This window comes from Malania oleifera, chromosome 1 (assembly GCF_029873635.1).
Source record: "Malania oleifera isolate guangnan ecotype guangnan chromosome 1, ASM2987363v1, whole genome shotgun sequence".
Taxonomy (NCBI): Eukaryota; Viridiplantae; Streptophyta; class Magnoliopsida; order Santalales; family Ximeniaceae; genus Malania; species Malania oleifera.
This window is the reverse complement of record NC_080417.1, coordinates 14,690,229-14,706,617: the sequence shown is the minus strand read 5'-3', so window position 1 is coordinate 14,706,617 and position 16,389 is coordinate 14,690,229. Positions and strand designations below refer to the sequence as shown.

Genomic DNA, 16,389 nt, shown 5'->3' with positions numbered 1-16,389 from the left:
ATTAGGGGCATAATCGGTTTATTACAGTTCAGTTATGGGTCAAACCGAAAACTAAACCGAACCTTGCGGTTTTTAAAATCGAACTGAATTTATTATCCCCTAAAGAACCAAACATTCGGCGGTTCGATTAACGATATTTCAATTTTTAACCAATTTTCTAAATATTCAACAATTATTTTTCACAAGGGTTGTTGAGAATCTGTTGGATATTTTGATTTCTAAATATTAAATGGACCTGTTGGCTTTTTTGAGTCCGATCCTTGGTTTTGATAATGACGTACTGCAAGTTTCTTATGTGTGTGTTTTAGTGCATGAACATGTATTATTTAGGTCACACATAAGATCAAGAGAACATGGAAGCCAAGGCAGGTCTTAAAGCACAAATCTGGCGTATTCTATGGAGTTAAAGAGCAAAGAAGGAAGAAGAAGACATAATGTTTCAGTTGTATATGCATTTATTTTTCTATATGGTCTGTAATATATTACATCTGCATGCATGATATGAATGTATGCTCACACATAACGATAGACAGACCTTAAGGCTAACTTCGGTCGACCTTCAATCGACCGACGCTGGATTTTTAGGGTATATGCTCAAAGGACTTAGACTGACCTTAAGACCCTCATTTCTGCATAACAATGTGCCCTATTGTCTTAAAATTAATCATCACATGAATAGGGACAATCTTATAAGAAGAAAAGGACCGAAATTCCCAAATTGGCATGTTTGGTCGATCGAACCCTTATACTTAGGGCCCTTCGGTCGACCGAACCTCCCTGGGGTCAACAATTTGACCTTTCAGTAGACCGACTAGAAATGTAAAGTAATGCCCTTGTTAACCGAACGGACACATGGGAAGTCCCAACGCCCTGGTCGACCGAACCACCAAATCAAAGGACTTGGTCGACTGAAGTTCATAAAGTTCGGTTAACCGAACTCAGTCTGGTCGATCAAACGTCGGAGGGTTCAAAATTGCCTTTGGACAGTCGACCAAACCTGTAGTTCGAAAATCCCCCAGTCAACCGAACTTAGTGAGATGGTCGACCAAACCTTACAAATGGTCGACCAATCCTCTCGAGTTGGAAATATTTTGAAGTGCTAAAACGTCATTAAAATTTAATTAATTTTTTCCAAAATACCGAGTGTGTCCCTCAATGGTCAGATTTCCTGAAAATCTATAAATACCCCTTCCATAACTCAGATTAGTAACTTCGATTAGCCAATCTTTTCTCTCTAATTTTATCCTAATCAAAGTTCCCCCAAAACATATTTTTACTGCAAAATCTCTTTGGGGTTATATTTTATACTCTCCATTATCTTCCATTAATTATTTTGAAAAGCTCTTTGAAGAGAACATTTATTTGTACATTTATTTTCAAGTGTTTTACTCTTTCTTGCTTGCATATTTGAAAAAACTTTTTGAGAGTTAAGCTTTGAGATTTCTCCACATATTTCCATGGTAAATATGTTGTTGGAGAAATACATTCTTGCTTTGATTTGCACATTGAATATCAAATGTTTGTATTTTTGTTTTGTGTAAAATCATTTTTAGAGAAACACCCTTTACCCTACTGAGCATTAGTTCATATCTTTAGAGAGTGCATTTATTTGAGCTTAAAAGTGTACATCTTAGCTTGTATTATTAGAAGCATTACTTTGTACAAAAATGGTTTTTATTGTACTGGTTGAGTTCAATCCCTTAATTGAACTGGGGAGTCTCAGCCCCGTAAGTGAAATTGGTTCGATTTAACCTAGAAATTGAACTGGGGAATTTCAGCCCCGTAAGTGAGACTAGTTCAGCTCAACCTAACAATTGAACTGAGGTTTTCCTCGCCCCGTAAGGAGAGGATGTAAACGGCTTTTGCTCCGCCTGTTTAAGTGAGCAAGTATAGTGTAATCCTTGGGGGGTATGCCCAAGACGGGGACGTAGGCTGGTTTGACCGAATCTCGATAACAAATCTTGTATCTCTCTCTTCCTATCTCATTTAAATTACTGCACTTTAAATTCAGTATGTGTATGCATATTTATTTACTGTTATATTTAGTTGCATGCACACATTTACTTTGAATGAGATACGCATGTATGCATGAACCAAATAGTTTAATCTTCTTACATACACGGGTTTAATATTGAATGAAATATGATATGTGGTGAATCGGCGAAACATTTAAATTAGCCAAAAAGTTTTTAAATCTCCAATTCACCCCCTCTCTTGGGATCACACCATTTCCAATAGGACCAATCATGTATTAACATATTAATTAAGTAATTACATTAATTAATATATATAATTAAAATTTAAATAATTTTTTTTGGTTTGGTTATATTTTGAAAGCTGAAACCAAAAATTTACATTTTCTAAAATCAAAATCAAAACTGAATACCGAAAAATAGAACCACTTGTGATTTCAGTTTGATTTCAGTCAGATTTTTGATATTTGGATAATTTTTATACACCCCTATTAATGATACATGATTTATACATGTATAATCTAAATATACAATTCCTCTACAAATTATTGTAGGTTAGAGTTTAAGTAAATTGACTTAACATTTCAACAAATGTGTTCACATATACTAAATGTGTGTGCACAATAAGGAAAAAAATAATAGAAGTAAAATAAACATACGCTCGAGAATAATTTGTAGCCTCACTATATTATCAATCTCCAAACTTGATTTATTTAAGTTACTATGTCATTGTCTACATTCCCTTGTAAGCATTATTGTAATATAAAAAAATATTAGTGATTGAAAGCAACAATTACAAGAAAAAGAAAGAGAGAGAGAGAGAGAGAGATTATTTGAATTAAAATGAAAAGCGTAAGAAGAATTGAAAAGCCAACAAGACTTTAATGCCCGCGGTGCCGCCGCGGGGGGGGGGGGGGGGGGGGTTGGACATTATATAATATTTGTACAAGATAAAAATTTAGCTTAATGATAGTATCCGTATTATGAAAATTGTCATGTGGGAGGCTAACATGAAAACGTTTTTTGCCTTTTAAAATTAGTTATACACACACACACAAAATATTGTCTCCCCCCCCCCCCCCCCCATTTTCCTCTCTCTCTCTCTCTCTCTCTCTCTCTCTCTCTCTCTCTCTCTCACTCATAAATATGTATGGTGTTATTTTAATATAGAAATAGTACCTTCACTAGCTAGGGATAATAGGGACAAATTTTTTAGTTAAAATTTTTTTCTTTTCACAAAACTTTAGTAGTAAAAGTTGTACCCATAAAACGAACCTTATCACCATTTCATCAATATAATTGTGATACCTTACTTGTATTATACCAACCTTTAAAACATAATACATACATACATAACATGTATAAATTGATTAATCAACTTTATTATGGCATACCAAATGTTGTATAAAATCAGTTCTCATTATTTTTTTGGTGAAGTTGAGAGCCTAAAGCCCTAAGAAAGAAAAAAACTCTCAACTTGAAATAAGACGAGAGAAAGTGAGTTAATCTTCATTGTTAATTGGAAACGAACTTGGTTCATTTTTTTAAAAAAAAAAATACAAGAAAAAAAAAAGAATGAGGAAAAAAAGTGTCTTATCCTATAGTTTGAATGCATTAAATTAATGAAATAGATAAAACAAATACTTTTGATCTACATCTTCATTTTTCATACCAATGTTTGATTTTTCTAATAAATCACATGGATAATATAGGCTTTTTAAAAGGATCTTTACCTCTCTATATATTTTGACTTGCTTTAATTATGTTTAATATAATTAAAGTCGCAAAGTTTATAAAATTCAAAGAAAAAAAAAAAACACATTACATTACAATCACATTTGATTCGTAAGATATAAAAATGAAAATGAAATTAAGTAAAATAATAATAATTTAAAAATCTAATATCAATTTGATTTTAGTGCGGATTAGTCCTAAACCCTCCGTGGTGCTGCCCACACTAAACAAAAATCACGAATCAATTCAAAAATTCTTGACGCTAGCGTCAATGGGCGGACAACTTTCATTCTTCTCGGATTTGGTGTCGCACCATTGTACTCAAAGTGACACGATGGTGGTTGGAGTCCCCAAATCATATAAAAAAAAAAAAAAAAAAATTCTTGGTGCTATCCAATTAAACTCAACTACAACCAACCACCCACCTGCCCTTCCCTTTGGATTCTAAAATTTTTGTATCTAATTTCAAGAAACTGTTTTAGTTTTATAATAATAATAATAATAATAATAATAATAATAAATTTTTTTTATGGGTGATGGAATAATTCTGTTGGTTCGGTTCAAGGAGGTAAAACTGAAACTTAACTCAATTTAGGATTTGTTAAATTTCAACTATGTTAATGTTTCTTTTAATATTTTATTCATTATTTTTTATTGATATTTACACACTCTAAATTGATTTTTATATAGCTTGCAATTATTCGGAGATCAAAAAATCACAGCATGTCTGGTAAGTATTTTTAAAATTTAAGTAAATTAAAAACTTGATTGAACAATCTTCATTTTTGTCTTTTAATTAAATAAAAACTAAAAATATAATTAAAATAATAGAGAAACAAAAAATAATATAAATTTAAAAGTCTTATAATAAAATAAAATTTAGTATAATTATTTTAACTATTGAATTTTTAAAATAAATGTTCTTTACAACAAGGACAATCTTATTGTACATGACTTTTGGAAAATAGTAAAATTATTTTTCTAATGAACTTTACCATTTTTTTTCAAAATTTTAGAAGTTTAATGGGAATTCTAATCTTACTTATATTTTAAATTTGCATGTTTATTTTATATTTATTTTAATAAAAATTATTATAAAATGAATGATGATATAAAATTTTAATCATGGGTGTTAAAGTATTTTGACAACAATTTGGTAAAATAATTAAAAATCATAAAATTTGGCCTTTGGGTTTTCTAAAAACTGAAGATAAAAATATTAAACAACTGACAAAAGATCAAAATCTACTTCTTTATTGTAGAGAAATAAAAAATAAAAAAAAAAATAAAATAGTCCCAAATAAACTTTATTTATCACAATAATTTTTTGTTTTCATTTCGAGATTTTTAAAGTACTTACAAAAGGAGCGTATTATTTTTTATTTTTAAAATTTATATATAAATAAAAAAATCTATAAAATAATAAAAATATGTTGGAGAACTTAATAATATTACTATTTTTCAATTTTTTTAATAAAAATGTTGGAGAGTTGAAATATAAAAAAATAATAACTTTTTCACAACTAAATAGGCACATTTCACTTTTCATTTTTTCTTTCTAACTACAATATATCATAGTTTTTTATTTTTAAACCATGCATGACATGTGCCTATGACTAGCATTTTACTTTAACAAAGCGCAATATAACTACAAATAAATTTTTAAATTAACAATTAATTTACCAAAAAAGTATTTTAGAAAATCTTAACAGGTAAAGATATTAATTAAGTTATTTTGTTATTATAAAATAGTACTTATACAAATATTTTTTTTTGTCCGCTATTAATAAGTCAATTAAACTCGAAACTTGTCTAACCGTTCATACAAATCTTATTTATAGTTTACAGGATATTAATATTTTCTCTTTTTCTCATATTCTTCTCTTTTTATTTTATCTCTTTTAAGGTTATAGATTAATTGATTCATTTATTAAAAATTTAGAGCTCCACCCATTAAAAAAAAAAAAAAAACTCGTTCAAATTCATTTAATCATAATAATAATGATTTAAAGCTGATTCAATTCATAAATTAAATTTAAACAAAATTAGACTTTCTCATTTCAAGTTTATCTAATAAACAAAGAAAATTCTTAAATTCCATTTTAAGCTTATTTATTTTCAAAAAATATATTAATGGATTAAATTGGATACTAAATTCCCAAAATACCATCAAGTGAATAAGTGACACGTAGGCCATAGCGATAATAAGTTGACCTGTTTGTAGAGGAACATATATAGAATTTTGCGGCTATTTGAAGGGTCGTGTGTTACGCAACGACCGCAATCAACATCTCAACCGCTGTACCAATAGGAAAAGGCGGGGATTGATCAACGGTGAATGATTGGTGATGATTCGTTGAAGGTTGGACCGTTCAGGGTTTGGCGTACGTTTGAAGCGTGCGAGTAGGCATACGGGAGATTTGTCTCCCCTGTCCGAAATGGAACACCAATGGAGCCACCTGAAACACGGGACTACAGGCAGATGGTCTCTCTCTATCTCTTTCCGTAACTGTAATTCTCACTCTCTTTTCTGGAAGGCGAACTACTGAAGAAGAAGAAGAAGAAGAAGAAGAAGAAGATCGGAGAAGAAGAAGATGACAATAAAGCAAGCAATGATTCATTCGTAAACCCAAAGCAATCTTTGATTAAATTACACATTAACCAACAGCTTAACCCACCAACACCACCATCTCCTGATTCGCCCCCATTCATATCAATCCATCCCCAACCTCCTCTCTCTCTCTCTCTCTCTAGACGTGAAGTGGGTGTGGGGTGTGTGTGTGAGAGAGGGGGGAAGATGAAGCTGTCGGCGTTGCAGCAGAGTTACACGAACCGGCGGAGCAATAGCTTCAGGGGAGCTGGGCAGTTGGATTCGTCGATGGAAGGGGCGATTAAGTCTCCGGCAACGCTCTTCTGGCTGATCCTCCACGGTCTCTGCTGCCTTATCAGCCTTGTTCTTGGATTTAGATTCTCACGCCTCGTCTTCTTTCTGCTTTTCTCCCCTAACGCGTCTACCACCTCTAGCTTCTATGCCACCACGCCGTTCCTGCGCACCACCACTGACATTGGAGGACTGACCCTTCCTTCGCCGTATCCTCGGGTGAATCTTGACTCTCCGGCGAATAGTTCGGTCGCCGGCAGCCGCGTGGTGGTCGGCCGGCACGGGATCCTAATCCGGCCGTGGCCGCATCCGGATCCGGTCGAGGTCATGAAGGCTCATCGGATAATTGAGAGGGTGCAGAGGGAACAGAGACTCCAGCACGGGATCAAGAACCCTAGAACCCTTATTGCTGTCACTCCCACTTATGTACGGACGTTCCAGACACTTCATCTGACTAGCGTGATGCACTCGTTGATGAATGTTCCGTACGATGTCATCTGGATCGTAGTCGAAGCCGGCGGAACCACAAACGAGACGGCTCTGCTCCTGGCCAAGTCCGGTCTTCGCGTAATCCACATTGGGTTCAACCAACGGATGCCCAACACTTGGGCCGAGCGCCATCGAATGGAAGCTCAAATGCGGCTTCATGCTTTGAGGTGAATTGTTCTCGGCCTTATGTAGTATTCTGTACTTGTTCAATTCATAGTTCTGGTTTCTTTTCTGGCTATGTTTAGAATTGAATTTGATTCGGTAGGCCTGTGATGGAGCAGAGTTGTGAGAGAAGAGAAACTGGATGGGATTGTGATTTTTGCGGATGACAGTAATATGCACAGTTTGGAGCTCTTTGATGAGATCCAGAAGGTGAAATGGATTGGAGCTGTTTCAGTTGGGATTCTTGCTCATACCGGGAATGTAGATGGGTTTTCATCATCTTCCTCCTTGGATCAGAAAAAGGAGAACGTGGAAAGCATGCCGGTGCCTGTTCAAGGTCCTGCTTGTAATTCATCTGATAAATTGGTTGGTTGGCACATCTTTAATTCACTGCCATACGCGGGGAAGAGTGCAACATATATAGATGACAGAGCAACAGTGTTGCCGCAGAAGCTGGAGTGGGCTGGATTTGTGCTGAACTCTAGGTTGCTTTGGAAGGATGCCGAAGACAGGCCTGAATGGGTTAAGGATTTAGATTCTCTGGGTGGGATTGGAGAGAATGTTGAGAGTCCCCTTTCTCTGCTGAAAGACACTACTGTGGTTGAGCCTCTTGGAAGCTGTGGCCGCAAAGTTTTGCTATGGTGGCTTCGTGTTGAAGCTCGTACAGATAGCAAATTCCCTCCCAGGTGAGTCCTTAACCCATTAGTGTTTCTATGTTTCTTTGTTGGATATAGTGCTTCCTATATCATGCCCAGCTTTTAACTGATTTTGCTTTTGATATATATATATATATATCTTTAGGCTATTGAACTTGAAGAATGATGGTGTTCTTATACTATGCATAATAATAATTAACTGTGGTGAATTGGTGATCCTTTTATTCTTACCTCTGCTTTTGGGAGTTTGAATTTGGGGTCTTTGATTTGGATTTTTATGGTTTTGGACAAAATTTATACAAAATTATATTACATTTTATTCAAATCCATTCAAATCCAAATCTAAGACCTCTCCCAAAATACGGTTAGTGTACAACTGGAAGTCTAAAAGGCTTCTAAATCTGTCTCCTCTGTCTATTTGTTGCTTCTATACCTTCTTATCATTGATGCTTGCTGTATAAAATTGTTTTCCCTTTTTATGCACGTAGAATGTGCTTGAACCTTGCTCTGAACAATTGTAGTTTTCCTGAATATTGGTTAGATAAGTTCAGATTGGTTTGTAATTGGACAACTTCCACTTTGGATGTTTAAGCAGAATGAGGTTGCATTAAAATGAAGTCAATCAAATTCCCAAGGGTTGTTGCATGAGTGATTTGATTTTGTTTGATGCAATTAGAGGGGTAAGAGGGAAGCCAAAAATAAATTGATGTGGTGGTGTGGAAAATGTTGGCTTGTGACTTAGCCGAGGATATGGTCTTGTCTAGGCCTGAATGTTGCATGGCTTTGCTTACAAATTCTAATATAATTGGATTGATGGAGTGGGGTTGGGCCAAAATATTTTGTTCTTTCGAATCCACCTGACTTGAGCCCCAAAATATTCCCAGTTCTGCATAACCTCAATTGTGTGTAGAACCCTAATCTATATGTAAAATTAGCAGGCTAGGTTCTTTAGTTTGGCCCTGATTGACTTTGGATCATGTGCTTTGAAAAGGAAAGTGTACTCCCAAGAGGGGGGTTGAATTGGGATTTTAAAAATTTCTTTATACCTTCTTTAATTAATTCTTTCTCAACTTTATTTGATTTCAGCAACCACTAATGCAAGATTGATTTTTAATAACAAGTACAGCGGAAAACTAATTAAGTTATTGCCTCTATGAATGAGTATGAGTATACCAAATTGAATGCTTTGTGAATTTAAAAAAAATTCTTTCAACAATTTAATTCAACCAACCAAGATAACCAAGACAAAATTCACAATATAGAATAATTTCAGCAATACTTCAAAGATTCAGCAATTGAGTAAGTCAATGTTGAGTTTAAGTATGTAGTTGATAAATGCCCTGTATTAATAGACTTGAATTCTTAATATGAAGCACAATAGAAATTTCCAACCACTCTTCCAAAACTTGGAATTTAAACAAATCACTTTCAATTATTTAATGAGTCTTGGGTGTTAATCAATCAACGTACTGCTGTACGGTTTTCGCAATAAGTATTTATCAACCAATGTACTCCCTCTCGGTTTCCACAATCCCAATATTAATTTTCAGCTTATTTAATATCCAATCCACGTAGTTTATATGAGCAGAAAATTAAATATCCAACCACGCAGTTTATATGAGCAGCAAATTAAATAAGAGTAGGGAAGAGAGTGACGCCGCGACTTTTACGAGGTTCGGCTATCCCCGCCTACGTCCTTGCCTTAGGTAACACACTTAAGGATTCACTATTCCACTCCTTTACGGGTAGGAGCAACCGTACACACTCCTTTAATGGGTAGGAGTAATCTTACAATTCCTCCTTCAATAGGATAGAGTCCTCCTCTCCAAGTGATACCCTACGCTCGTTCCAATCAACGATTCAAAAATCTGAAATGTCTACAAAAACAAAAACAAATTCGGTGTACAAAGACACTCTCTACAATAGCTGATTAGTACAACAATAAAACACAACTATATACTTCAATTCAAAATAATAATAGAGAGAATTTGAAGCTTTAGAAGTATATCACCATGAGCTTCTTTCGTGATGGAAAGAATTTAGTATATGCTCAGAGATTTGTGAGAATTTCACAGCAAAACTTAGTAGAGAACTTCAGCAAGTATGTGAGCAAGAGAGCTTTGAAAGTATTGTAAGCAAGAAAGCTTTGATTGCTTTGTATTGCTTGGTATTGTCAAAAACTGTCTTGGGGGTTATTTATAGATGTAAAAAGGTTAATTTCGTGTTTGCCAAGTGACTTGGAGTATTTCCTAAGTTTTCATAATGAATACTTTTTAAAAATTCAATTTTGGAAACTTCCCGTTAACTTTAAAATTTGAATTTTCGAAAAGTCGATTGGATCACGAAGGGTCAGTCGCTTGGGTCATTAAAAACACTGAAAATTCAAAGGAAGTAAGGTGTTAGTCGATTGGGTTATCAAGAGTCAGTCGCCTGGGTCCTCTTGGGTTTTCCCCAATTCATTTTGTATAAGTGTCAGTCGCCTGGCCCATCCATGTCAGTCGCTTGGACAGACAATTTCTCAGATTTTCAAGTTTATTTCCAAATTCTTTTGTGCTCTTTTGTTTTCCCCAAAGTAATTTAAGACTTTTGAAAAATATTTTCTGGGGTTTTTCAAAATATGGTCTCTAAGTTAATGATTTTCCTAATAAGCTTCAAATCCAACCATATCATCATTTGAATGAAGTACTTACATAGAGACTCTCTTAAGACTTAAACATATTCTAAGCTTGGAGTCTTCATGCTTGTCATTTGTTGAGTCCATCTTGCCTTTAAGTTTCAATTCTCTAAGCTTTCATCAAGTCATCTTTGGAATTCATGCTTTCATGTCCTTTAAGCTTTCATTTCCTTTTCATGTCGTCTTGCAATGAGCTTTGTGATTACTTGAACTTGAGTTTAAAAAACCTGATTCCTAAAGTATCATCACTTTCACCAAAACATGTTAAATTACCTTTGATTTGTCATCATCAAAATAAGATTAGTGAGCCATGTTAGGCCAATATGCTTTGTTATGAATTTACCTCTGTTTAGTCAATTGTAAGTTGAAGTTTACATGCCAACTAGATGAACCAAGCACCGACTGTGCCCTTAGGGACTTAGTGTGCTTATTTGGAATCTTAAATTCTGGATCAAAGGTAAAAAGCAAGATGCTAGTAAACTACAACCCGTTTGATGTCGGACTCCAACCATTCATCTTCGTGGTGCAAATGTTCTGAAATGTTGTACATTTTTATTCCAGAATATTAAATCTAACAATTCAAAGTTATAATTCTATATTTTTCACATGACATTTTTTATTAGTTGAAGCACGTAACTATCATATTATAATTCCATTTTCTGCAATTATTAATCTATTTAACAAAAGAAAAACTCATCTAGATTTAGAAACACCTCAACATCCTCTCCAAGATATAGCAGTGCCATTACACATTTTTTGGTAATATATCTATACAAGTATACCCCTAATGTTCCACATTTTAAAGCCTGTGCTGTACCATGGTCTTGTTCCTCCTGCCAGAACGTTCCACACTCCAGGTGGCATTGATTCTGCTAGTACATTGGTTTTCCCAAAGCAGTTTGTGTAAAGTAATTGGTATAAACACATATGTAGGTACACAATGCGTCACATTGACAGTCTGAAACATGATTGAAAATTATTCATGAGTTTAGTCATCTAATATACACATATACACATATAGGCACATTTTCGCAGATAAGAAATATAATATATGGTTGCCTGATTCGCCTCTTATCATCAATAGTCGCAGCTCTTGGTTTAACTGTAATAATTGTAAGTAGTTCTGAATTTATTGAAAACATTTTGTATATGTTTCTGTGTTGTAGAAAAGGTGGTGGCAAAGTTGATTAGGCCATTTGGCAAGCATGAGAGGCAATCTGTGCATTCCAGTCAATTAGTGGGAAAGATATGTATGCCGAATCAATGAAATAAAATGTCCATCAGTTCTTTTGTGTCAACTTACCATAACTCTAACCTCTCACTCCCTGAATCGTGAGAACTTTAAGAGAGAGAGAGAGAGAGAGAGAGAGAAGGGAAAAAAAAAAACACTAGGGTCCCTAGGCTAAAAGGCCCAAAATATTCCTGTTCTTTATTTAGTGGTAAATGGTAGTCTCAAAACTTGTAGTTATTCAAAAATTTGAGAGAACTTTTCCTTCTTAATTTATTACTTAAGTTGTAGTTCTAATAACCCAACACTCGCCAAACCTATTTGTGATTTTGTATTTGATAGATGAGCTTTCAACATTATCCAACTTATATATTGGATATATGAGCCCAAACTTTTTCAGGCCTTGCCAGTTTTGGTTAGGTACTTTGGTAAAGGATGATTCTTAATTGTGAAGTTTGTTCGCTTCAATGTAAAATGCATCAAACAAATTGATTTTAAGTGTATAGTACTTTTTTCCCCCTATCTTTGCTATTTGTAATGTCATTTATAATCTTACTTTAAAGACTTTTGGAGTAAAAAATGATTTACATGTGGTTGTAAGTCATTTTAGACTAGGAGTTGGGAAATATTAGAGTTACGTTTCAGTTCCAACAGTTATGCCAGTGTAGTACCACCACTGCTGCTGCTGTTGTAGTACCACTGTATCGGCCGCCATATCTGCCTCCACCATTCCTATATGATTATCATTCTCCAAACCGCACCACCACCTGTACACCACTATTACCACTGCAACCATCACTGTTCCTACCACCACCATCATGACTATTTCCATGACAACTATCACAACTGCTGCCGCTGTAACCACCATCATAATCACCATTGCCACCATAACATACCCTCATCATTGAATGAACATTATTATCTTCCCTGGATAGCTGTTAGGAAGGTTTTGGGCCAAACCTTGTTACTTTTAAGAGAATTGCTAGATATTAACTGTGTGAAAAAAATTGAGAATTTTCCCCTATCCTCTGGTTTAAAAACACTCTTATATCTCCTTAGCTGTAGGACAGTCCCTTAAAACATGTATTCCAGTTTTTGCTTCCCGACTTTACCCAGGGCAAACAGGGCCCAGACTGACGCTTCTAAAAGTTCTAAGCTCTGTTTCACAACAATTTTGCTGGCATTTGATCTTCCAAATTATTGTTGAAGTAGGACTTTGCCTTGCTGCATGCCTGCACCAATGCTAACTGATAACAAAGCATGGGCTGTTTTTTTAGTAAAAATCCCATTTGAGGCTCCTGCCCAAATAGGTTTCTTTATCATCATCATTCTAGGATGTGAATATGCTATGAATTTTGTTGGCTGCATCTTCAGGAAAAAGGCTGGATTTCATCCAACTTCAAGCTTCTATCTTCTTTTATAATGTCAGACCATGCCTGGTCTGGTTGAAAATCAAGAGGGAAGAGTATCCTTTAGATAACAGTCCCCAAGACTCCAGTCCTTCCAAAGGGAAATGCCTCCCACATTCTCCACTCGCCATTTTGAAGCCTCTTCGCCAAACTGGGGATCCCTTTCAAAATGCTTCATGCCTTAATCGGACAAAGGACTTGCATTAGGTGTTGGAAGATCACACCTGCAATCCTCATTTTGGTATCATATTTCCATCCTAGGTTTGCAAACATAGGCATAATATACTGACACATGCTGCTCACCCTCAGACCACCTCAGCCAAATGAAAACCATTGACAGCACGCTGCTTCCACCAGTAGCTATCATACTATTACCACCCCAGTCCTCAGCATCCACATCACTGCCACGACCACCACCACTCTCATGGCTGCCTTTATTACCTTCACATTACCAATTTACTGTAGGCCGTCACTGCTGCTGGCTACCATTATTTTTATTCATATCGTCATTGTTGCAGCCATCACTAACTCCACTGTTCCACTATCAATGTCCTACCATCACCATTGCCACCATGACACCACCACCACTATTGCTGTCACCACAACCATTATTGTTGTCACTGTGAGCCCCACATCATGAGAAATGCCAGTAGTACCTCAGTAATATTGATTTTGTTTTTCTTTTTAAAATTTCTTGAAATTATTGATTTATGCTGATTTTATATACATTTGGGCATAAAATTGACATTGCATATGACTTGTTTCGAAGTCAACTAACTTGTTGGAAACGGGCAAGTGCCTCGTATTTTTCACAAAATGTTGGGGTTTTACACTGTAAAACTTTTTTTATGGGGAAATGAAGTGAGAGAGAACCAAATCTAAGTCCAATAAAATACCAATAAAATAAAGCGATGAGAAGCCATGTGTATGGGTAATGACATTTGCTTTATGTATGTTTGGACCAACTTTTGCATCTTTGATGGCTTTCAAATCAGTGTTTTTTTTTTCTTAGCATTTTGTTAAATATGGAAATATTGGATTTCCTTACACAACCCCATTTGATTGAAGGAATGGCAAAGGGCTAGGCAAGTCTCCTCGCAACCCCCCTCCGCCCTAAATAAAATGTTAATAATAAATTATTATTAATAATAATCATCAAACACTACCAACCACAAAAACCCAGGAAAAGGTTCGTAGTACATCATATTTGGTTTGTGGAATGTGTTGGCTTTATGGCGAACAATAGTCAACCCTATCCGCAATAGGGCAGGGGTCCAAGGATCGCATTGGCTTGGCGGGCCAAGCCCGCGGTACCCCTACTTGGAACTAGTGCAGCCCCTCATGTCCACCCGACGCTTAGTACGGGGCTCTGCGCTGCCATTTAAAGGTATTTGTTGTGCCTCTTTTAGCGCCAATTGGTTTTAGAAGGACCGGTAGCGCTAATCCTAACAAGTGGTATCAGAGTGAGGTCGCGAGTTCGAGCGCCCCAGGGTAGCTGCTGGGGGGTGAGAGATTGTTGGCTTTATGGGGGCTAGTAGTCAACCTTGTCCGCAATAGGGCAGAGAGGCCCAAGGATCGCATTGGCTTGGCAGGCCAAGCTCGTGGCAACCCTGCTTGGAACTGGTACAGCCCCTCATGTCCACCCAACGCTTAGTGTGAGACTTTGCGCTGCCGTTTAAAGGTATTGGTTGCGCCCCTTTTAGCACTAATTGGTTTTAGAAGAACCGGTAGCACCGATCCTGACAGAATGGAATGAGATAGGAGAAGAATGGAATGAAAATTTTGAAGGGAGAGCATCACAAAATTAAGTGATAAATTTGATTCCATTCCCCTTGATTCCATTCCATTTCTACATACCAAACTTACAATTATATTATTCAAGTCCTTCAATAATATTTAATTTTTATCCACTCTGATTTGAAATTAGTTTAATCTTGAATTTTTCACTGAATCAAGTCTCACCCCCAATCATAAATCCAAATGCTATTTAACACCTGTTTCTCATTGCCGATCTGTCATGTAGCTATATTTGTATACTGTTGCAGAACAAATGCAATTAAAAGCAATGAGAAAATTAACAATTTCTTTGCCTATTTTTTAGAACATAAATTTAGAGGTGAATGGACTATTTATGCATTCTAGTACTGGCCAATATGGCAACGTTGCAGCAAGTTACTTTTTTATCTCTTTTGCATGTGTTTTGAGAATTCTGTAGTTTCATCTGGTTTGAGAAAGTATATCTTGTTTTCATAGATGGGTGATCAGCCATCCCCTGGAGATTACAGTCCCTGCTAAACGCACACCATGGCCTGATGCTCCTCCTGAGCTTCCATCTAATGAAAATGTGATCAGTGCCCAAGAGCATGTAGAGAAACATTCCACCAGAACTCGAATATCCAGAGGAAAACGTCGCTCCCGGAGTAAGAGAAAGCATGAAACAAGAACAGTAGACAGTGAGGCCTCTGCGAGGCATTCTGGGCAAGTGTAAAAACAGGGTTAACCAAAGATGACTGGAATTGTACCGCTGTATGTGATCGAGCCTGCCAGCTTTCCTGATGAACAATGTTGAAGGAGTAAAGCAGCTGTTCTTAAAGAGGATAAACAGAAGAAGGCAACTGTCATATTGGGCCAGTAGATACGCGCAATTTGCTTTTCTTTCCACCTAATTTTCATATTATTTTTTTATTGATTTTTTTTTTCTGGGTGATTGATATTTTGGTGTTGTAAAAGAGGTTTGTCAAACAAGGCCTGCTGTGCCCAGTGCCTGTGAGGGGGGAGCTCGTGTCCAATTAATATGCTGCCTCAACATTTATACACAAACCTTTGGAATAGGATTCATAGAATTGTCGTCAGTTGGATTTCCTAGAAACACACTTGTTTGTAATAAGTTCCTTTTTTCATTTAAATTGCAGAAAGAATGGCCTCTGAAATTTTTTCAGCAAATGCACGACAGACCGGAGAGAAACAGCTACTCTCCGAAATACCTTATGAGCTGTCTATCAGCAAGGATTCCTGAACGGCCTTGGATCTGAATTTCTTAGGAATGTAAGAGAATAAGGTGATTTGTTTTTGAATAGAAATTCAAATGGTTTGGACGCATGTCAAAAGCTCAGGTTTAAACTATGAAAGTCTAGCTTTAAGCTTTGAGAGCAGGTGAAAATGGATGTGGATATTGGATGGACA

The 16,389-nt window shown here is 35.9% G+C and overlaps 1 protein-coding gene across 1 annotated transcript; it reads left to right on the top strand.

Moving 5' to 3' along the window:
* The first annotated feature begins 6,049 nt into the window (after nucleotides 1–6,049).
* LOC131144839 (beta-1,4-xylosyltransferase IRX14-like) lies at nucleotides 6,050–16,149 on the top strand. The gene is made up of 3 exons (XM_058093733.1): nucleotides 6,050–7,244; nucleotides 7,359–7,925; nucleotides 15,460–16,149. Exons 1-3 carry the CDS (start codon nucleotides 6,505–6,507, stop codon nucleotides 15,692–15,694), a joined length of 1,542 nt encoding a protein of 513 aa, XP_057949716.1. The 5' UTR covers nucleotides 6,050–6,504; the 3' UTR covers nucleotides 15,695–16,149.
* Nucleotides 16,150–16,389: the final 240 nt, after the last annotated feature.